The 24,825-nt window shown below is 36.8% G+C and overlaps 1 protein-coding gene across 4 annotated transcripts in view; it reads left to right on the top strand.

Annotated features, from left to right (window-relative positions):
* The window catches only part of PHKA1 (phosphorylase kinase regulatory subunit alpha 1), a 130,984-nt gene that overhangs the window by 46,553 nt on the left and 59,606 nt on the right, over positions 1 to 24,825 (top strand). For all 4 annotated transcript variants that reach the window (XM_082681284.1, XM_082681285.1, XM_082681283.1 and 1 more), the window contains one exon: positions 4,192 to 4,326. In XM_082681284.1, the coding sequence (XP_082537410.1) occupies positions 4,192 to 4,326 (135 nt within the window). The remainder of the gene's footprint in view (positions 1 to 4,191; positions 4,327 to 24,825) is intronic.

Below are 24,825 nucleotides of genomic sequence, written 5' to 3'. Positions count from 1 at the left end.
GCTTGGCTCATAGCCTTCCTCTTCTTCCCCAATTCCTACCATAGTACTAGATTTCAGCATCAGAGTAAGTGCCATCTAATATTTTAGCCTCAAAATTCTTGGATATCTAGAACCCTAGTGACCCTTCCCTCTGCCTCTACTCCACTCACTTTTAGGACGAAACTTTAGAACTGTTTCACCTCAGATATTCCATTCCCAAAAGTCCCAATCACCAGTCATAACTGCATATTATTTCAGTTTTCTTCCCCCCGACCCATTACACTTGTGTCTATTTTCTCCTAGTCTACACTCCCCTACCTTTCGGTTGGTCATCTAAATCTCTTAATTACCAGCACACCAAACTTCTGCTACACCCACCAGAAAAATCACAGCCCCAGATCAGTTTTACTCTCTATATTTTCTGATCCTGTACCTGGCCTGCTAAAATCTTTTAGAAAAAAAAAATCACACAAATGAGCAGAGTGGTAGCATTGTAAATCCACAGTCTCCAACTTAACTAGGCCTACAGTGCCTCCTGTCAGTCCTTGTTCTTACTGTTAGTCAGCATTTTCATTCTCCTCAACTATTCCACACGTTCTCTGTTTTCAACCCCACTGCTTGTTTTCAACCTCATTCTTGGCCTGCTACTTTATGCTGGGTAATCTTAATGTTTTGATCTTTGTCAATTTCCCAACCCCCCCCCCACTACAGTCTTACTTATATCTTCACCCAGCCTTGCCTCCTTTTCTTGAGTCTCAGAAAAGCTGTCTTTTCTCCTCTTCAGCACCAACTCTTCCCTCTGATGCTTGATCCTATCCTCTTCCCTAGCCTTCATAGAAACCTACTCTTTCCTATCTTCAAACTCTTCTCTGTTGGTTCTGATTTTTAATACATTGACATGTTCATCTCCCTCTAGTTATCCTATCCTTCCTTTCTCATCCAAACTTCCACTTCTTTACATTTCATTCATTCTGCATTCATTTACAACTAGCTTATCATTCCTCTGAAAGTGATTTTGCTTAAGTTATTGCCAAACTCGGTAGATATTTTTCAATCCACTTCTTAGAGGATCTTTCTGTTTCATTTGTTGTTTATGTTTCTGGAAACTCTTAACTCACATGTCTTCTGTGATACCATACTCCCTTGGCTCTCCTTCAACCTAAGTTTTGTACTTTTCTGTCTCATTCTGGGCTTCCTCTTCTTCCCCTTGCCCCTTAACTGTTGGTATTTCTGGGAGTTTTGTCCGTAGCCCACTGCTCTCATTATTCAGAATATTTGTTATTGTCTCTCAGCTTCCTCCCATTCCTCACCTTTTCCCTTTTCCTGCCTCCTAACTTCTCCCCTCTCAGAAGATGACCTCACCTCCTATACCATAGAGGACATATAAGCCATGAGACAAGAACCCCTCACTCCCGCCCCCAGGCTTTTTCATCATCTGCGCATATCTTATATGTTGAAATTTCTCAAGGTTATATTCTAGGTCCTTTTCTCTTCTTTTCTATATATTCTCCTTGACCCATCTCTTTCTATGCTAATGACTCCTGAATATATCACATTCACTTTAAACTCAACATGTCCAAAATTAATCAGCTGCACTCTCCTAGTTCTACATCATCTGTGCCTGCTTTTCTCCCTATTTGCCTATGTCAGTAAATGGCACACTTTTCTCTCAGTTACACAAATAAACACATGAAGAATCATTCTCAGTATCTCTCCCTCTCATCTCCTACGTTCAGTTAACAAGTCCCAATTTCTTTACCTTCTAAATAATTCATAAATCCATCTAGTTTATCCAGTACCAATGTCATGATCCTAATCTAAGTAGTCAGCATCTCTTCCTTGCATTAATGCAATAACTTTTTTTTTAAATGCAATAACTTTTGAAGTGGTCTCCCTGTCTTCAGTGTAGGTCCACTACAGTATATCAGCTTATTCTTTAATCATCAACATGAATATGTTCTTTTTAAGACGGAGATCTGGATATGCTATTCCCCTGATTACAACTCTGCAGGGGCTTCCCATTGCCAACTTTCTTAACATGGCTTACAAGGCTCTTTATGATCTGCTCCCTGACCCCACCTTCAGCGTCATTTCTCACCACTGCTGCTTCACACTCCATGTTCCTACTATAAAGAACTTTTTTTTATTATTCCTAGATCTGCCTTGTTCTCTGTTGCCCTTGAGTCTTTGTCTATGCTATTTCTTTTGTCTGGAACAGCTTCTCCCTTAGTTTTACCTTCACTTTTACCAGAATAACTCCTATTCAGCTCTCTAGCAAGACTCAGTGTCAATGTCATTTTCTCCAAGGATCATGTCTATCTTTGTATCCCTAGCATATGGCAGTACCTAGCACATAGGTGGTACCAAATAAGCATTTTCTACATACTTGATAAAACATAAACAAAAAGCTGAGTTGTTGGGGTTGAAAGTAGCCCTGGGACCCCAGAGTGTTGTTCATTTGCCTCTCCTTTAGTCCCCTTTACTCCTGCTACCAACTGCATTGCCCTCTGCAGAACTCTGAGGCTCAGGAGAATGCAATTTGGAAATCATTACCCAAGGATAAAATACAAGTTCCTTAAAGTGACACACATGCTCTCCATGATGATCTAACCCCTATTTGCCTTTCCAGATTCATTTTGTTGGTGGTTGATGGGGGGGGTTGTTTGTTTTTTGTGTGTTTTTTTCCACTGTGCAAGGTGTTTCATGCTACAGCAATATGGAAATGTATGTAGTCCCCACCCCATCTCTTACACACACACACACACAAACACACAAACACATACTTTTCCATTTTCATGTTTTATGATCATTCTGGATCTTCTACCTAAAATGGCTTTCCCAATTCCTATTCCCTTCTTTCTCCTGGCTAACTTATTCATTCTTTCAAGTTCACCTTAGACATCAGGAAGCCTTTTCTGAAACTTCCCCCTGCCATCTCCAGACTAGATGGGTGTCACTCTTGGGTGATCACACAATGTTCTGTGCATATATTTATTTACTTAACAGGTTATTTTATAATGAGTTTATGTGTGTGTCACTTTCATTACACTATGAGCTCCTTGAGGGAGAGACTAACATATTCATCTCTAAATCCCTAGTGCCTAGCATAGTACCTTACCATTTAAGTGCTTAGTAAATGTTTATTAATGAATGAATAGATGACCACATATGTTTTCCTGGACTTTTGTCAGTCCACTATTATTCTTCCTCTGTATATTTTTCCTGGAGAATCTTTGTTGTTTTCAGTTAGAAGTAATCAAGATGGTGTTATGTCCAGGGGACTCTGTAATCACCATACCCTGCATATCCTGCCCCAGACCACAGCAGCACAACACCATGAGGTCCCCAAGGTAGAAAAATACACAAAAGATAATGGCAAAGGAATGCAGAGTAGCACTTTTTTAACTAGGCTTTTGCCCCCCAAACTCAACAAATACAATACTTGTAAGCTGGAATGAACCAAATGGCACCTTCATTTTCTTATAAACCCAATTCAACATATCTAGCAGTACTAGAGGAGCAGGAATAGGGTACATGTTTGCCCCTGGTGCTTAGCATTAAGCCAGCTGAGGCCCCATTCAGGTTATTGGCCTCCAGACAGATTATCAGTCCCACAGAGGGGGAATAAACAGAAGAGTCAGTGAGGTGGCCTGGACTTCTCCTTTGTGAGTATGATTACCACTTTTGAGACATGAGTGTGAGAGGAAGAAAAGGGAGCTGTCCAGGTTTGGCAGGCTCTGAGTCTAGAGAAGTCTTATCCCCATCCCCCAAAACAACTACACAGAGTTTCAAATATGGTACCTCAGTGCTTTATCCTGAAGTTACCTTGCCTTCTACTGTTCTCTAGCTTTGAGCAATTCGTACCATTAGGGTGTTCTTTATTATCCTCATAATGCTGTCCCTGGTCTTTTTTTTCCTATTTAAACATAGAATCACAGATATAAGTGAGTGTGGCATTCTCTAGAAGCACATAGGTATTTAGACAAAAAACAGAATTAAATATTCTAATCATGAAATCTTGTTTCCTTTTCCATTTAGATAATATCATTATGTACCAAGCATGATGATTGTTTCATCAAGTCTACAATAACTGTTAATTTCCTTACCTTCCTTTTGTTTTCCCTTCAAAAAAATATTGTGTGGCTCGAGAGATCTTTAGGTTCCTGTTGAAATAAAATTTTCTGTTGACCTCATCTTCTTTCTTTCCTATAGTTTCCATTCTAGCTGAGACAGAAGAAATCAAGGCCATTTTGAAGGACAAGGGAATTGATGTGGAGACCATTGCTGAGGTGCACCCCATCAGAGTACAACCAGCTTGTATTCTCAGCCACATTTATTCCAGCCTAGGTAAGGAGATTGGCCAGCCCGCTAGAATCAAAGCATTATTTGATACAGGCTGGTTTCCTTCCTTTTTATTTTTTTCTTGATCTTTATTGCTTTATTAAACTGCATCTGAAAAGGAATTTAGAGTCTCTGGAATCTAAGTTTCTAACCCTATATATCCTGAGCAGGCTTGATAATTTTCAGTGTGTTTTATGAACTCTTTGGTACAGAGGGCATGACTGTTATCAGGCAACTTTGTATCTTCATTCCAAGTGTGTGCTTAACCAACTTGTTCTTCTCCCCTTTCTTGGGACCTATATTTCCATTTTGAAAAAATGCTAACTTTATATACATTAATAGCCAAGGAACTTGTTTTTAGTTCTTTATACTTTGTCATGTAATGAATTAGTTGACAATATTTTAAAATTCCATTTCTTAATCTAATACTTATTTTTAATTAGTACTTATTTTTTATTCAACTTATATATTAAATTTGGTGATAGACACATTAAACAAATTACTACAAGTTAAAAATTTATGCAAGTTACTACAAATTTCACATTAAACAAATTACTACATTGTTAAAAAAAGGATGTGCAAAATTTCTAAACCACCCTTGTGGAAGGCTGAATAGTGGCCCCAAAAGATATTCAGGCCCTAATCCCTGGAACCTGTGAACATTACCATTTAAGGCAAAAGGGATTTTGTGGGTATGATTAGATTAAGGAGATTGAGATTGGTGGGGAGGATTATTTTGGATTATTCAGGTGGGCCCTAAGTATAATCACAAGTCTACTTATAAGAGATACCCAGAGGGAGATCAGACTGTAGAAGTAAGAGATGTGATGACAGAAGCAAGTGATCAGAGTGATAAGGCTGTTAGGCTTATCCTCTAGAAGCTGGAAGAGTCAAGGAACAGATTCTCCCCTGGAGCCTCCAAAAGCAACCAGCCCTGCTTGACACCTTGATTTTTATTTTACGTCATAGTAGCCATAAGGTTCATTTTGAACTTCTCATCTCCAGAACTGTAAGAGTATAAGTGTATGTTGTTTTAAGCTACTGAGTTTATGTTACTTTGTCATAGCACCAATGGGAAATTAATACAATCTTAAATCAAGCCACAAAGTAAATTTATAAATGAAGAATGTACCTTACATAGTAGATTGCCACTTACAAACCCTAGTTGTGTGTGTACTTTTTTTCTTCACCAAGAGTGGTCTGTTAGTAATTAAAGCCAAACCAAATTTTGTCCGGCTCAAAACCAGCCTCCATCCCTTTTTACTAACACCTACTCCAAACACTCAATTTCTGTGGCAGTTATGTAGGTCTAAATTGAGAGGGAATCAACCAAGGAGGGAAGGACCAACAGTCAGAGCTGACTGTTCTTTATCTTTCCTAGCACCCACATTTTATGCCAGCACGACCTGAACTCCCAGAGCTATTAACATTACATTTGGCTTTAGGAATATATGGATTTCCCCCACTCTTCCATTCTAGCCATAATGTAGAAAATCCCTTTTCTTTTTAAATTAAGTGCAAAGTTGGAAGTTCCTGAAGAAATTTTACCAAAAAAATGGAAAACTAAAATATAAACACATAGAAATTATCAAGTTTATTGAATATAGGTCTCAGGTCCTAATAAATAAAACCTAGCCACAAATTAGCTTGAATAGTACAAATTACTGAACCCCTGGTTCCCTCCACTGACTCAGCCCTATTAGTGGTAAATGCCAAGTCAAGACTCTGAAACTTCTGAGATTAATTTGGATTGATGCTTTACTAGGTGGGATGGGGTACCTCAGTCCTTTCTAGAACCTGCTTCCTGGGTTTTTTTTTAATCTCCTTGGCTATTCCCTCTAGCTTCAGACTATAATGTACTCCTAGTCTCCAGATACCAGTCCCCTAGCACTAAATCTCTTGAAATAAGGAAGGTATTTCTCTATCTAGCCCAAATCTTACTCCATGAATATTATTTGATCTTGTAATTACTATCTTCTTTGCCCTTCTGAGAAGTCTCTATGGTTTGGGGTCTGTGGAAGTCCTGTTGGTGCCTTTGATGTGATTCTCTCTGGCTCTCACTTAAAAGTTGATGCCTTTTACCCTTTTCTTCTTCACATCCATTGTTGTAAACTCAGCATAATCTTACGAGGATATAGGTAACTTCCAAGCTCTGGGACTTCATTCCTGGAATCTACCTGCATCACATCAGATCTCTCTAACAAACAGAAGCAAACTCCTTACTGACTACTTTTTCAAAGTCTGCACTTTGTTTTGGGCCTCTTACGAAGTTATTATTTCCTAGCCAGAGAAAATAGGGACTACTAGGTCTTCGGGACTTCAGTTTAATGAATGCACAAACATTTCAGGGACTCAAGTAGCAAGTTATATTTATTTTCCAAATGTGCTCCTTCATTCGCTTCATTCATTCATTCTTTCATAAGGCTCTATTGCTTACTTTTATGTACCAGGCACTGGGTGTGATGCTGTGAGAGACATAGACATATAACCAAATAATTATAGTACAGTCTTATAAATGCTATAACAATGGCATTACGTACAAAGTACAGGAGAAAGAGAATAGATTTGCCTGGGAAGGTCAAGAAAGGCACGTTTTGATGATTTATAAAATGAGTGACTCTTCATAATTCTATTATTGCAATAATTTCACAATAACAAAAATGCTTTCTTTTAAATTTATTTATTTATTTTTGGCTGCGTTGGGTCTTCGTTGCTGTGTGCAGGCTTTCTCTAGTTGTGGTGAGCAGGGGCTACTCTTCGTTGCGGTGCATGGGCTTCTCATTGTGGTGGCTTCTCTTGTTGCAGAGCACGGGCTCTAGGCACCTGGGCTTCAGTAGTTGTGGCACGCAGATTCAGCAGTTGTGGCTCGTGGACTCTAGAGCTCAGGTTCAGTAGTTGTGGTGCCCAGGCTTAGTTGATTTGTGGCATGTGGGATCTTCCCAGACCAGGCTCGAGCCCATGTCCCCTGCATTGGCAGGCGGATTCTTAACTACTGCGCCACCAGGGAAGCCCCAAAGTTGCTTTAAGGATATATTGAATGACAGCTGTAATTCCACCAAGGAAAACAGGCTATTTCTTCACCAGGTATGTTCATTTATATATGTTCCCAGAAGTGCGATTCTGTGCCTCACCTCAAACACTCAGTATTTCAGTTCTATAATTTTTTTTTTAATTTTTAAATATTATGTTGTTAATCAACTTTGGGAACATAAGAACTTTATAGGAGAGTGCTGTCAGAAACATGGTGGAGTGAAAAGCTACCTTTGTCTCTCCCCTTGAAGCTACAACCAGTAAAACATCTACAACACAACGAAGGTGCCTTTGCCCAACACAACAGGATGCCAGAGAATTCCACACATCTGTACATCTATAGGTGGGTGAACTGGAACACATAGAGGAGGCAGAACAGAGGGAACAGTGGAGTTGGTACCTGCAATCCCAGCCCTCTGACTGTGGCAGCTGAGCCCATAGCTTCAGAAAACCCAATAGCAGCAGGGGAAGCAGCACGCATGACTCTGCCTGCCACCACAGGCAACTTAGCAGCAGGAACAGTGGGGCCTGGGACCCCATCCCTCCAGTCACTGAGGAACCCATGACCCCAGACTCTTGCCCCACTATTTGCATTGGCAGAGCCCCCGAACCTGACAGCACTAGACACAGTGGAGGCATCTGTGCAACCCCAGCTTCCCCTCCCACACTGTTCCCCTCCCCCCACAGCAAAGCCTGTGTCTCAGGGGATCTCCCACAAAAGAGAAGAGCCCATCATCCCAGTAATGACAGCAGCTCTGGCAGAAGCAATACAGCAATAAGCCTAGAGGCACAAGAAGCAACAGCAAAAGCACAGAGCCACACCTGTTACACATATGGTGGAGGCTGGAAAGTGCCAACTCTCAAGTATAACCAGAGGTAGCTCAGGTGAGCGAAACCAAAAACTTGTGTGATAGCGCCACCTACTGGAAAGCAAAAGAAAGGATTGTAACTCCTAACCGGTCATTTAACTTCAAATGTGCCAGCAGAGGAACAATTCATCAAGCAATATGAAGAATCACAGTAACACTATATCACAAAAAGAAAATGACAATTCTCCAGAAGCCAAACTTAAAGTCATGGAATATTGAGATCTAACTGATAGAGCCATCATATAGAGCCATCAAAATAGCCATCATGAAGAAACTCAATGAGATACAAGAAAACTCAGAAAGGCAGTGTAATGAGCTCAGGAATAAAATTAATGAACAGAAGGAATACTTTACCAAAAAGATTGAAACTCTAAAGAAGAACCAAACAGAAATTCTGGAAATGAGAAACACAATAAACAAGATGAAAATGCATTAGAAAGGATTGGAAATAAAGCAGACAATATGGAAGAGAGCATTAGTGAACTCAAAGATAGAAACCTAGAAATGATACAAGTAAAAGAGGAAAGAGAAGTAAGACATATATAAAAAGAGGAAATCCTATGAGAGCTACACATCTCTTTTAGGAAAGGCAGCATTGGGATAATAGGTATCCCAGAAGAAGAGAGGAAGAGCAATTATTTAAAGAAACAATAGCTGAGATCTTCCCAAACATGGGGAAGAAACTGGACAATCAAGTCTGTGAAGCAATGAGAACACCTAATTAAACTCATTGCAAAAAGACCTTTTCCAAGACACATTAAAATTGTCAAAAGTTAATGACAAAGAGGGGACTTCCCTAGTGGAGCAGTAGTGAAGACTCTGTGCTCTCAATGCAGTTCCCTAGTCAGGGAACTAGATCCCACATGCATGCAGCAACTAAGAGTCCACATGCTGCAACTAAGGAGGCATCGAGCAACAACTAAAGAGCCCTCCTGCTGCAACTAAGGAGCCCATATGCTGCAACTAAGGATCCCACGTGCTGTAAGTAAGGAGCCCACCTGCCACAACTAAGGAGCCCGCCTGCTGCAACTAAGACCCAGCACGACCAAATAAATACAATTTTTTTAAAAATAAAGTTAATGACAAAGAATTTTAAAGGCAGCCAGGGAAAAAAGGATGGTGCCTACAAAGGAACCCCTATTAGGCTATCAGCAGATTGCTCAGCAGAAACCCTAACATCCAGGAGAGAGTGAAATGACATTTTCAAAATACTGAAAGAAAAACTGTCACCCCAGAATACTCTATCTAGCAAAATTATCATTCAGATATGAAGGAGAAATAAAGTCTCCCAGACAAAAGCTGAGGGAATTCATCAACACTAGACCTGCCTTACAAGAGATATTGAAAGGAGCTCTTCTACCAGAAACAAAATAGCAAAAATACATAAAACTTTAAGCAGGGTGATAAATAGAATCAGAAAACTGCAGCTCTTTATCAGAACAGATTTTTAAACACTATTATAAAGGTTAAAGGGGAACAAAGAAAGCAGAAAAATAATTATAGCTATCTTATTTTGGTAACAAACCCACAACCATAAAAAGGGATAATTTGAGACAACAAAAACACTAAAAGGGGAGGAGGAAAAGGATGGAATTCATATAGGTGAGTGAACATAAGATGCTATCAGCAGAAAAAGGACTATTTTATCTATGAGAAATTTTATACAAACCTCATGGTAACCACAAAAATAAACATAAAATAGAGACACACACACACAGAGAAGAAACTGAGAAAAATATCACAGAAAACCATCAAACCAAAATGGCAGACAGAAACAAAAGGAAAAAGAAACAGTGGAGATATAGAGCTACCAGAAAACAAAAGATAAAATGGCAGTATTAAGTCCTCATATATCAATAATCAACCTAAATATAAATAAATTGAATTCACCAAATGACACACAGTGGCTGGATGGATTAAAAAACAAGACCCAACTATTTGCTGCCTCCAAGAGGCACATCTCAACTCTAAAGACAAACATAGGCCGAAGGGAAGGGATGTAAAATGATATTCCAAGCAAATAGCAGCCAAATGAAGGCAGGTGTAGCCATATTCATATCAGATGAAATAAAGCCAAAAAAGGTAACAAGAAATAAAAATGGACAGTATATAATGATAAAAGGGACAGTTCATCAAAAGACATAACAGTGATTAGTATATACGCACCTAACATGGAAGCACCAAATTGTATAAAACAATTATTAACAGGCCTAAAGGGAGAAATTGACAGCAACACAATAATAGTAGGGGACTTTAACACCCCACTTAACATCAGTGGTTAGATCATCCAGACAGAAAGTCAACAAGGAAACAACAGTCTTAAATGAAACTTTTGACCAGATGGATTTGATAGATTTGTATAGAACATTCCATCCAAATGCAGCAGAATACACATATGTTCTCAAGTGTATATGAAACTTTCTCAAGGATAGACCATATTTTGGGACACAAAACAAGTCTCAATAAATTTAAGAAGATTGAAATCACATCAAGCATCTTTTCTGATCACAATGGAATGAAACTACAAATCAACTACAAGAAGAAAACTGGAAAAATCACAGATATGTGCAGAATGAATAGCATCCTACTGAACAACTATTGGGGCAACGAAGAAATCAAAGGAGAAATCAAAAATTACTTGAAGACAAATGAAAATGAAAATACGACATATCAAAATCTATGGGATGCAACAAAAACTGGGAGGGAGGTTTATAGCAATACAGGCCTACCTCAAGAAACAAAACTGAGCAGCACCAGAAACCAGAGCCCAGGCTCCAGGACCAAATGTTGGCCTGGGCCAGGAGCTGGACCCCCACAGACTCATAGGACCCTCAAAGAGCTGCTGCTGCCAGGGGAGTCACTGGAACTCAGATGTCCCATCCTAGTGTTACCTTGCCAGCTCTGAGGTGGGGCCTGACAGTGGAAACCCCATCCCCTGCCCACAGGTAGATAAGAATTTTTTTTTAGAAAGAAACAAAACTCTCAAATAAACAGTCTAACCTTACACCTAAAGGAACTAGAAAAAGAAAAACAAAACCCAAGTTAATTGAAGGGAGGAAATAATAAAGATCAGAGTTGAAATAAATGAAATAGAGGCTAAAAGGCAATAGAAAAGATCAATGAAACTAAGAGCTGTCTTTGAAAAGATAAACAAAATCAACAAACCATTAGCTAGACTCACTAAGAAAAAAAGAGAGAAGGCCCTGATAAACAAATCAGAAGTGAAAGAGGATAAAGAACAATGGATACCACAGAAGTACAAAGAATTATAAAAGAATATTATAAACAGCCATACACCAACAAATTGGACAACCTAGAAGAAATGGACAGATTCTTAGATTTATACAACCTTCCAAGACCAAACCATGAAGAAATAGAAAACTTGAGTAGACCAAGTACTATTACAGAGGTTGAAACAGTAATCAAAAAAGCTCCCCCAAAACAAAAGTCCAGGACCAGACAGCTTCACAGGTGAATTCTACCAAACATTCAAAGAAGATTTTATACCTATCCTTCTCAAACTATTGCCAAAAAATTGAAGGGAACACTTCCTAACCATTTTACAAGGCCAACATCACTCTGATGTCAAAACCAGACAAAGACAACACAAAAAAAGAAAATTACAGACCAGTATTTCTGATAAACATAAATGCAGAAATCCCCAACAAAATATTAGCAAACCAAAGTCAACATCTAAAGCAAACCAAATTCAACATCTAAAGGGTCCTACACCATCCATGATCAAGTGGGATTTATTCCAGGGATGCAAGGATGGTTCACCATCTGTAGATCAATCAACGTGATACACCATATTAACGAAATGAAGGATTAAAAACCATATTATCATCTCAGTAGATGCAGAAAAAGCATTTGACAGAACTTAACCCTCATTCATGATAAAAACTCAATAAAGTGGGTATGCAGGGAACATACCTCAACAAAATAAAGGTCATATATGACAAACCCACAGCTACCATCATACTCAATGGTGAAAAATTGAAAGCTGTCTCTCTAAGATCAGGAACAAGACAAGGATGCCCACTCTTGCCACTCCTATTCAACATAGTATTAGAAGTCCTAGCCTGAGCAGTTAGGAGAGAAAAAGAAATAAAAGGCATCCAAATTGTAAAGGAAGAAGTAAAACTGTCACTATTTGCAGATGACATGATTTTATATAGAGAGAATCCTAAAGACTCCACCAAAAAACTATTAGAAATAATAAATGAATACAGCAAAATTTCAGGATACAAAATCAAAATATAAATATCTGTTACATTCCTATATGCTAACTATGAGCTAGCAGAAAGAGAAATTAAGAAACTAGGAATATGCTCAACATTGTTAATCATCAGAGAAGTGCAAATTAAAACCACAGTGAGATATCACCTCATGCCTGTCAGAATGGCTATCAAAAAGAACACAAATAACAAATGTTGGAGAAAAGGGAACCCTTGTACACTGTTGGTGGGAATGTAAATTGGTGCAGCCATGTGGAAAACAATATGGAGGTTTCTCAAAAAACTAAAAATAGAACTACCATATGACCCAGCAATTCCACTCCTTGCTATATATCTGAAAAAAATGAAAATACTAATTTGAAAACATGCGTGCACCCCAATGTTCACATTCACAGCAGAAGTATTTACAGTAACCAAGATATGGAAGCAACCGAAATGTCCATCAACAGATGAATGGATAAAGAAGATGTATACACACAATGAAATACTACTCAGCCATATAAAAGAATGAAATTTTGCCATTTGCAACAACATGGGTGGACTTGGAGGGTGTTGTGCTAAGTGAAATAAGTCAGACAGAGAAAGACAAATACTGTATGATATCACTTATATGAGGAATCTAAAAATACAACAAACTAGTGAGTATAACTAAAAAGAAACAGATTCACAGATATAGAGAACAAACTAGTGGTCAGCAGTAGGGAGTGGGAAGGGGGAAGGGGGAAGGGGCACGACGGGTAGGGGATTCAGAAGTACAAACTACTATGTATAAAATAAATATACTACAAGGATATATTGTACAGCACAGCGAATATAGCCAATATTTTATAATAACTATAAATGGAGTATAATCTTTAAAAATTGTGAATCACTATGTTGTACACCTGAAACATAATATTGTACATCAACTATACCTCAATAAAAATTTTGAAACACGATTTCTGGTGTATTGATAATTATTAAAATAATCCACTAAAATCTAAATACTGTACTCTGCTAACTTGATATCTACAATCATCCCTTTAAAATATACATGAGCAAGATATTCAACAACAACAACAACAACAAAATGACAATATCTAGGAATTAACCAAGGAGGTAAAAGACCTATACAGTGAAAACTATAAGACATTGTTGAAAGAAATTGAAGAAGAAACAAATAAATGGAAAGATATTCCACGTTCATGGATTGCAGTAATAAACATTGTCAAAATGTCCTTATTAATCAATCTACAGATTCAATGTAATCCTTATCAAAATCCCAAGGACATTTTTCACAGAAATAGAAGAAAAAATTCTTAAATTTATATGGAACCACAAAAGGCCCCAAATAGCCAAAGTAATCCTGAGAAAAAAGAGCAAAGCTGGAAGTATCACACTCCCTGATTTCAAACAGCAAAGCCACAGTAATCAGAACAGCATGGTATTGGCAGAAAAACAGATACATAGATCAATGGAACAGAATTGAGAGTCCAGAAATACACCCATGCATATATGGGTGTGTGTATATATATATATATATATATATATATACATACACCCATGCATATATGGGCAAGTAATTTATAACAAAAGAGCAAAGAACATACAATGGAGAAAGGATTGTATCTTCAATAAATGGTGTTGGGAAAACTGGACAGTCACATGAAAAAATATGAAACTAGACCACTGTCTCACACCATACACAAAAATTAACTCAAAATGGATTAAAGACTTGAATATAATACCTGCAACTGTAAAACTCCTTGAAGAAAACATTGGCAGTACACTCTTTGACATCAGTCTTACCATTCTTTCTAGCTATGTCTCCTCAGGCAAGGGAAACAAAAATAAACAAATGGGATTAACATTAAACTGAAAAGCTTCTGCACAGCAAAGGAAACCATCAATAAAATGAAAAGACAACCTACCAAATGGGAGAAGATATTTGCAAATGGTATATCTGATGAGGGGTTAATATCCAAAATATATTAAAAAAAAACTCATACAACTCAACAACCAACCTGATTAAAATGAGCAGAGGAACTGAATATACATTTTTCCAAGAAGACTTACAGATGGCCAATAGGCACATGAAAAGATGTTAAATATCACTAATTGTTAAGGAAGTGCAAGTCAAAAACCACAAAGAGATATCACCTCATACTTATAAGATTGAGTGTTATGAAAAAGACAGGAATAGAATACTACTTAGCCATAAAAAAGATGAAACCTTGCCATTTGTGAAAACATGGATGGACCTTGAGGGTGTTATGCTAAGTGAAATAAGTCAGACAGAAGGAGAAACACTGTATGATTTCACTCATATGTGGAATATAAAAAAAAACTATTAAAAGCAAACATGTAGATACAGAGAACAGAGTAGTAGTTACCAGAGGAGAAGGAACTGGAGAGTAGGGGGTGTGAAATCAATGTTTCCTCAATAAAAAAAAGAACTTTATAAATATTAAACTCAAATCTTTCTGTAATGCTAATTCTTTTCTAATTTATTAGTGCACAGAGATACATTTTCATAGTTATATTCAGTGTGTACATATTAACTTGTGCTGTTTTTTTCACTTATTCTTTCACGTATTTCCACATGTTGAAAGAGCTATATATTCATCAAATTTAAATAATTGTTTCCTTATTATTGGATACTTGAATTGTTTTCCAAACTTTTTATCCTTCTATGAATACCTTTTTATAGGCATTCATACATATACTCCTGTTTCCTTGGAGTATATTCTTAGAAAAAGGATTCTGGATAAAAGAGTATGAACAGCTTTTTAGCTTTTGTTACATGCTGCTGGATTATTCTTTAGAAAGACCAACCAATTTTTAGTGACATCAAAAAATATAAAATATACCTTTTTATTAATATTTTTACTACCCCATCAATGTTGGGTTTTTATCATTTGCTTTTGTTAGATCAATCGTTTTAATACACATCAAGTTATTCTAGTTTCCTTTCTTTAATTCCCAGTGAGGGTATGTGTTTTTTCATTTTTGCTTCACTTTTTAAAAAATTGTGTCTCCTATTGCTTGTATATCTATCAGGATCTGTACATTTTTGTATATATTTATCAATTCTTTATATTTTATTTAAGCTTTTGTCAATGAGGCTTGCATTGACTTTCTTTCTTTTAGATAATTATTTTCTTGCCTTTGTGCAACTTTTAGATAATTATGTCTTTTAGATAATTTCTTTCTTTTAGATAATTATTTTCTTGCCTTTGTGCAACTTTTTCAACATCAGATAACATCCATTTTATCAAGATGTATCTTTCATTTCTTCAGGAATTGTGAGTTTATCTCCTAGTTTCATTTGAATAGATATACTATTCTCATTCTCTCCAATTTTCACAAGTAGCAGGTTATCTGATTCCAAATTCCTATATACATGTTGACTGCAGGGAACTGGAAGATAGAGAAAAGTGCAAAAGAAAAGATAAAAATCTTTAAATTATAAATCTATAATTCTCCAGTCTCGGGAAATCACTGTTTCCATTTTGGAATATTTGCTTCCAATCATTTTTTGTAAAGTAAATACACAATTGTTTTTAGAAAAATGGTGTCAGAAAGAACAGTCTACAGTCTGTTTCTTGCAGCATAATATATGCTGAACCCTATTATATTTTCTTAAATAACCCCCTACAACAGTATTTTAATATCTATGTTAGCATAATATCATGAATTGGTTTTTGGTCATATTGATGATAAATTTTTTTTTCATAAAATAAGTAGCCTTTTTTTTCTATTTACTTTGCACATTATCTACTTATATTCTTTTCCCTTTTTTCTACTGGAAAATTGTCAGTTTCTTATTGGTTTATACAAGATTTATTATCCATGAGGGATGCTAACACTTTGTCTTCCATATGTTAATTGCAATACGTTGCTATTTTACTATTTGCCCTTTAATTTTACATTTATTTTGATATAGAGAAGTTTTACATTTTTACGAAGTAAAATTTTCTCCTTTTTGATTTCTTTTTTGCTGTTATGCTCAGAAAGATCCATCCCTAGATCAGCTACATTTTCACTGCATTTTCTCTTAGTTCTTTATGGTTACAATTTTACATGTAACTCTTAGTCTAGAATTGTAAGTTTAGTTTATCTTATGAGGTAAGAATTATAACTTGTTTGCCAAATACTTAGCCCATCTTTCCAGCACTGTTGATTGAATAGTTCATATAAACACTCTTTTGAAATGCCACCTTTATCATTTACTGTACATACATAGAATCACACAAGTATGTGAATACACACACAAGTATGTGTATGCTTCTGGTCTTACTTTTTGGTGATGTTGATCAGTTTCTCCTTTCCTAGTACCACAGTTTTTAAGTTATCATAGTTTCAGCCTCACCAATGATTAGAGAACTGTAAGGTAAAACAACAATGAAATATAAGGTTTTGCCTATCAATTTTATAAAAGCTAAGATTGATAATATCCAGTGCTGGTGATTATGTGGGGAAATGAACACTCTCAGCACTCCTGGTAGTAATGTAAATCAGAGGCAGTTTGGCATCACCTATAAAAAATTTTAATGCCCATACCTTTGTCCAACAACCTTACTTCTAGGAATCTATCTTATATAACACTCACATGAGTGCATAAGAATATATGTACAAAGATGTTCATTACAACATAATTTGTTGTATGGCAAAACAACATTTAGAAGCAACCTAATGTATATGAACAAGAATGGTTGAATTATGATATGTTGTGCCACAGTTTAAAAGAATAAGGTAGACTTTCAGCTTCCAGCTATGTTGAAATAGCTTTTATCAGACTAAGCTTCATAGTAAGAACAACTACCCTGGATGGATTTTAAAAATAAAAGTGAATGAAGGCGTCAGAAAGTAATTAAGACAGCCAAGACATGAGAAGCCAAAACCCTGGAGAGAAGAGGACCTCGGAGAAGTAAGCTCACCTCTCTCTGTGCACTCTCCTTTTGAGGCATTTGCTACTGCTTAAGCTGTGCTTGCATGGAGTGAGGGGCCAAGAAACCAAGTATAAAGTGGCACTGCTAGGAAGACAGAAATTCCATTTCAGGACCTTTTTATGTGGAAGGGGATATGATAAACACCTGAGGCTTTCAGTTGAATCCCTGAAGGATGGGCTACACCCTAAAAGTAAAGGCAAATCAGAAATAGACCATTTCTCGGAAAGTCTGAAACACAAAGCCTAAAACACAAATAAATGGAAATACATCCATGTTCATAGATTGGAAGAGTTAATATTGTTAAGACATCAGTACTATCCAAAATGATTGACAGATTCAATACAATCTCTATCAAAAACCCAATGACATTTTTAGCAAAAATAGAGAAGTTCATCCTAAAATTCATATAGAACCTCAAGGGACCCCAAAATAATCTGGAAAAAGAACAAAAATGGAAAACCTACATTCCCTGATTTCATAACTTACAAAACTACAGTAATCAAAAGAGTATAGTATTAGCATAAGGAAATCTGTAGAAAAATGGAATAAAATAGAAATCCCAGAAATAAACCCTTACAGATATGGTAAAATGATATTTGACAAAGATGCCCAGTCCATTCACTGGGTAAAAGAACAGTCTTCTCAAGACATGGTGCTGGGAAAACTGGATATCCAGGTGCAAAAGAATGAAGTTGGACCCTTGCTTTATACCATATACAAAAATTAACTCAAAATGGATCAAAGTCCTAAACCCAAGAGCTAAAATTATAAAACCCTTAGAAGAGAATAGAGGGGAAAGCTGCATAACATTGGATTTGGCAATGATTTCTTGGAAATAACACCAAAAGCACAGGCAACAAAAGAAAAATTAGATAAGTTAGACTTCATCAACATTTAAAACTTATGTGTCAGTGAGACCAGCTCGGTGCTTTGTGACCACCTAGAGGGGTGGGATAGAGAGGGTGGGAGGGAGACGCAAGAGGGAGGTGATATGGGGGTTATATGTATACGTATAGCCAATTCACTTTGTTATACGGCAGAAACTAACACAACATTGTAAAGCAATTGTGCTCCAATAAAGATGTTAAAAAAAAACTTATGTGCATCGAAGAACACCATCAAAAGTGTGAAAAGACAACCCATAGAATGAGAGAAAATATTTGCGGATCATATATCTGGCAAAGTGTTAATATCCAAAATGTATAAAGAACTCATACAACTCAACAACAAAAACCAAAGCAACCCTCCAAAATCATCTATAGATCCAATGCAATCCTATCAAAATTCCAATAGCATTTTTCACAGAAATAGAAATAACAATTCTAAAATTCATATGGAAACATGAAAGACTCCTTATAGCCAAAGCAATCCTGATAAAGAAGAACAAGACTGAAGGCTTTAAACTTCCTGATTTCAAACTATATTACAAAACTATAGTAATCAAAAGAGTATGGTACTGGCATAAAAATAGACACATATACAAATGGAACAGAATCAAGGCCAGAAATAAACCCACACCTATATGGTCAACTAATGTGTGACAAGGGAGCCAAGAATGCTAAATGGGACAAGGATGATCTCTGACAAATCATGCTGGGAAAACTGGATATCCACATGCAAAAGAGTGAAATCAGACCCCTATCTTACACCATTCATAAAAATTAACTCAAAGTAGATTAAGCGCACACACACACACACACGTTTTTTTGGCTGCACTGGGTCTTCATTGCTGTGCGCAGGCTTTCTCTAGTTGTGGCGAGCAGGGGCTACTCTTCATTGTGGTGCATGGACTTCTTATTGTGGTGGCTTCTCTTGTTGCAGAGCGTGGGCTCTAGGTGCATGGGCTTCAGTAGTTGCAGCACTCAGGCTCAGTAGTTGTGGCACATGGGCCCTAGAGCACGTGGGCTTCAGTAGTTGTGGCACATGGGCTCACTAGTTGTGGTGTACAGGCTCTAGGGCACACAGGCTTCAGTAGTTACAGTGTGCAGGCTCAGTAGTTGTGGCACACGGGCTTGGTTGCTCCACAGCATGTGGGACCTTCCCGGACCAGTGATCCAACCCATGTCCCCTGCATTGGCAGGCAGATTCTTAACCACTGTGCCACCAGGGAAATCCCAGATTAAGCACTTAAATGTAAGACGTAAAACTAAAATGCCTGGAAGAAAATATAAGGTAAAAGTTCCTTGACATCAGTCTTGGCAATGATTTTTTTAATATGACATGAAAAGCACAAGCAAAAAAGCAAAAATCAGTAAGTGGGACTACATCAAACTAAAAAGCTTTTGCCCAGCCAAAGAAAGAATCAAAAAAGTGTAAAGCCAACCTATGGGCTGGGAGAAAATATTTCCAAATCATATATCTGATAAGGGGTTAATATCCAAAAAATATAAAGAACTCATACAACTCAATAGCAAAAAAGGAAACAATTTAATTTAAAAAATGGACAGAGGAGGGCTTCCCTGGTGGTTCAGTGGTTGAGAGTCTGCCTGCCGATGCAGGGGACACGGGTTTGTGCCCCGCTCCGGGAAGATCCCACATACCGCGGAGCGGCTAGGCCCATGAGCCATGGCCACTGAGCCTGTGCGTCTGGAGCCTGTGCTCTGCAACGGGAGAGGCCACAACAGTGAGAGGCCTGCGTACCGCAAAAAAAAAGGACAGAGGACTTGAATAGACACTTTTCCAAAGAAGACATCCAAATGACCAATAAGTACATGAAAAGGTACTCAACATCACTAACCATCAGGGAAATGCAAATCAAAACCACAGCATGATACCACCTCACACCTGTTAGAATGGCTGCTATCAAAAACAAAAACAAAACAGGAAGGCTGGGAAGGATGTAGAGAAAAGGGAACCCTTGTACACTGTTGGTGGGAATGTAAATTGATAGAGCTACTATGGAAAACAGTATGGAGGTTCCTCAAAAAATTAAAAATAGAACTACCATATGATCCAGAAATCCCACATCTGGGTATATATCTGAAGGAGATTAGATATCTTCACTCCCATGTTTATTGCAGTGTATTCACAATAGCCAAGACATGAAAGCAACCTAGGTGTACGTCAACAGATAAATGGGTAAAGAAAATGTGGTGTGTGTGTGTGTGTGTATAACAATAGAATATTATTCAGCCATGAGAAAAAGGAAATTCTGCCATATGTGCCAATATGCATGGATCTTGAGGGCATTTTGCTAAGTGAAATAAGTCAAACAGAGAAAGACAAATACTTATGGTCTCACTTATATATGGAAGCTAAAAACATCAAACTCATAAAAACAGTAGAATGGTGGTTGCCAGGAACTGAGGGGTAGAAGAAATGGGGAAGTGTTGGTCAAAGGTTACTAACTTTCAATTTTAGGATGAATACGTTTCTGGGATGTAATGTACAACACAATGACTATAGTTAACAATAACACATTGTATACTCAAAAGTTGCTATGAGAGTAGAGCTTGTTATAGTCTCACCATAACAACAACAAAATGGCAGCTATTTGAGGTGAAGGATGCATTAACTAACCTTATTATGGTAAACATTTCACAGTTTATCTGCACATCAAGTCATCACATTGTACACCTTAAACTTACACAACGTTATATGTCAATTATATCTCAGTAAAGCTGGAGGAAATTTTTTAAAATAAAAAATCACACAAATACAATTTAAAAAGGCAAAGGACTTGAATAGACATTTTTCCAAAGAACATATACAAATGGTCAATAAGCACATGAAAAGAGGCTCAACAACACTAATCATTTGGGAAATGCCAATCAAAATCTCAGTGATATATCACTTCTTACTCATATAATAGCATGGCTATTTTAAAATAAATAAATAAAACCAAAAATAACAAGTGTTGATGAGAATGTGGAGACATTGGAACCCTTATGCTCTCTTGGTTGGAATATGAAATGGTGCAGTCACTGTGGAAAACACTGTGGCAAGTTCATAAAAATTAAACATAGAATTGACCATCAATTGCACTTCTATATATACTTCTGTATATAATACCCAAAGGAAGGGAAAGCAGGAACTCAAAACAGATATTTGTCACTAATGTTCAAAGCAGCATTAGTCCCAGTAGCCAAGAGGTAGAAATAACCCAAGTGTTCATTGACAGATGAATGGATAAACAAACTTTTGTATATATATGATAATATATTTTATATATTATATATATATAGGAATATTATTCATCTTTTTATTTAAAGGATGGAAATTCTAACACATGCCACAACATAGATGTACCTTAAAGACATTATATTATACTAAGTGAAGCAAGCCAGATAAAAAAGGATAAATATGTATGATTCCACCTATATGAAGTACTTGGTGTAGTCAAACTTATAGAGACAGAATATAGAATGGTGATTGCTATTCCAGAATTAAAGGGTGGTTGTCAGAGGTGGAGGGTAATGGAGAGTTACTGTTCAGTGGGTAAAAAGTTTCTGTTTGGGATGATGAAAAAGTCCTGGAGATGGATGGTGGTGATGGTTGCAGAACAATGTGAATGTACTTAATGCCACTGAGCTGTATGTTTAAAATGTTAAACTTTATGTTATATATATTTTACTACAATATAAGTCAATTAAATTTTAATATATTTTTTGAAACACAGATAATTCACATTTTGGGAGTTATCAGATGGGACTCATAAACTATGTTAATATATTCCAAAAATAGGTTTAGAAGATGAATTTCACTAGAAAACTATCAATAGAATGTATAAAAAAGGATCAAATAGAATTTCAAAACTGAAAAATACAATAAATGAAATTAAGAATGCAATAGATGAGGTTAACACCATATGAGACACAGCAGAAGAGAAGATTAATGAACTGAAAAGTAAATCGGTAGAAAATACCCCGTTAAAGCACATAGAAAAAAGGATTGAAAATTAAAAGAGCATTAAGAGACAGAGGGAAAAGGTCTGGAGCTCAAGAACAAGAAAAAGAATGGAACTGAAACTATTTGAAGAGATAACAATGAAAATTTTTTTCAAAACTTACTAAAGATAATCAAGTTACACTTTCAAAAAGGCTAAACATCTGTGAGCAAGATAAACACAAACCTAAATTTAATAATCAAACCTCTGTAAACCAAGACAACGAGAAAATCTTAAAAGAGACAGAGTTAAGAAAAGATAACATTGCTTTCAAAGGAACAGTGATCAAGCATACAGATGACTTTTCAACAAAACCAATGAACTCCACAGAACAACTGAAGGACACTTATAAATTACTAGGAGAAAATAACTGCCAGACTATAATTCTATATAATTCTATATCCAGGGAAAATATCCTTCAGAAATAAAGGTGATATTAAGGCATGTTCAGGTAAGTAAAAACTGAAAATATATTACTAGCAGACTCACACTAAAAGACACTAAAGGGAGTTCATTAGGCAGAAGAAAAATGATCACAGACAGAAGCATAGGAATGCAAGAAAAGAGAAATGGAAAGTGTAAATATAAGACTGTTGACTGTTTAAATCAACACTAATAACAATACCTTATGGATAAAATAACAAGTAGAAGTGAAATAAATGACAAAAATAGTAATAAATAAATAAAAGGCAGGATGTGAAGTCAAGATGTTATGAGATTCTTGCATTATTCAGGAAGTGTTAAAAACACTAATTTAACATAGCCTCTAATTAGTCAAGGATGCATGTTTTAATCTCGAAGGTAACTTTTGTCAAGTAGGAGTTCATGACAGAATTAAGCCCTACAGAAAATGGGGTTTTTCCGTTCTCCTGAGGGTGGTGCACACTAGTTCCATTTTAAATACAAGGAAGATAAGTTAATATATGCAATGAATATCTAGATAATTAAGACGTAATCTCTGGTGGAATCCAGTTGAGAAGAGCTTCTCTGGAGTAACCATTAAAAGAATAATAAAAGAATGTCTTAAAAGCTGATGGAGGGGAAGTGCTACAATAAAATTCTTGATTAATCCAAAACAAGGCAAGAAAAGAGAAAAAAAGGAATAAATGGGACAAATGGAAATCAAGTAGTAATATGTAAGTTTTAAATCCAAATATTCAGTAATTTTATTAAATATAAATGGGCTAAATGCTTCAATTAAAAGACAGATTGTCAAGTTGCATAATAAAGCAAAATCCAACAACATACTACATAAAGGAGACTCACCTGAAATATAAGGACACAGGTTGAAAATAAAAGGATGGAAAACAATATGCCATGCAAATAGTAAACAAACTGAAACTGATGTAACTATGCTAATATCAAAGTTACTAAAGGCAAAAATATTAATAGAAATAATGAATAACATTTTATGGTGGTAAGGTGTCAGTTTAACAGGCAGCTATTAAAAATCTGAACATGCACATCCCCTGGGCCTATTATTTCCACTACTAGGTATATACTCAACAGAAATGCATACATATATGCTCTAAAAGACATGGACAATGTGCAGAAAAGAGTTAACATGACAGGTCAGAGAATGCTTTCCTTAGAAAGGCCTGCTTGCAAAGTTGGCCCTTGGCTAGCATCTGAAGACTTGGATTTCAGGAAGGTTTCCACCATCCCCTAACTAATAAGGACAGTTTGCTCTGTCTAAATTGAGCAAACAACATGGCTTGTGCTGAATACCTGATTTCCTTCTGAGAGTCTAGAGTTTTGGTGCAGGCCAGGCAGAAGGTGCTCACGTGACCAGCACTTAATAAAAACATTGAGTACTGAGTCTCTACTGCTGGTAGGCAACATTTCACACGTGTTGTCACAGTTTGATGCTGGAAGAATTAAACACGTGCTGTGTGACCCTACTGGGACAGGATATTGGAAGCTTGTTCCTGGTTTCCTTTAGACTTTGCCCCATGCATGTTTTTTTTCCTTTACTGATTTTGCTTTACATCCTTTTGCTATAATAAATATTAGTGACAAGTATGACTATTTGCTGAGTCCCATGAGTCCTCCCATGATTCACCTCATCACCAAACCTGGGATGGTCTTCAGGACTCCCAACACACTGGTGATAGTGTTGGGATTGTCTAGAGTGACCTTAACTCACTTAAATATGGCAAAAGCATTGTTTGAGAAAAGGATGGTAGAGGATGACAAACCTGTGGTACCTGGGTGTCTATGGAGTTATCCATGGTATGAAAAAGCAACTGAGCTGCTCTCTGTTGTAAGAGGTAAAAGTTACCTATGGAATTTGAAAATGTTAGATCCAACTCCAAGAGAGTTGGCTCGAAGGATCCTCTGGCTACTTTTGGCCACAGTGGCTAAAGTGAGGGGGGAAAAGTACAGCCTGGGTGATGCCTTTGGTTTTTCTTTTCTCCTCCAGGCTGGAGGAGAAAGGGTCCAAACATTCCCAGAGGTGAACTTTGAATGGGCCAAAATGTTGAAAAGTTTGTGTGCCTTTTGTTCAAGTGGGAGGGGATAAAAAGGTTAAATCACTTTCCAGTGCTAGAGCA

The sequence above is a fragment of the Grampus griseus genome (genome assembly GCF_964374135.1).
Source record: "Grampus griseus genome assembly, chromosome: X".
NCBI lineage: Eukaryota > Metazoa > Chordata > Mammalia > Artiodactyla > Delphinidae > Grampus > Grampus griseus.
The sequence above is the reverse complement of the archived record's forward strand: the minus strand, read 5'-3'. Positions and strand labels throughout refer to the sequence as shown.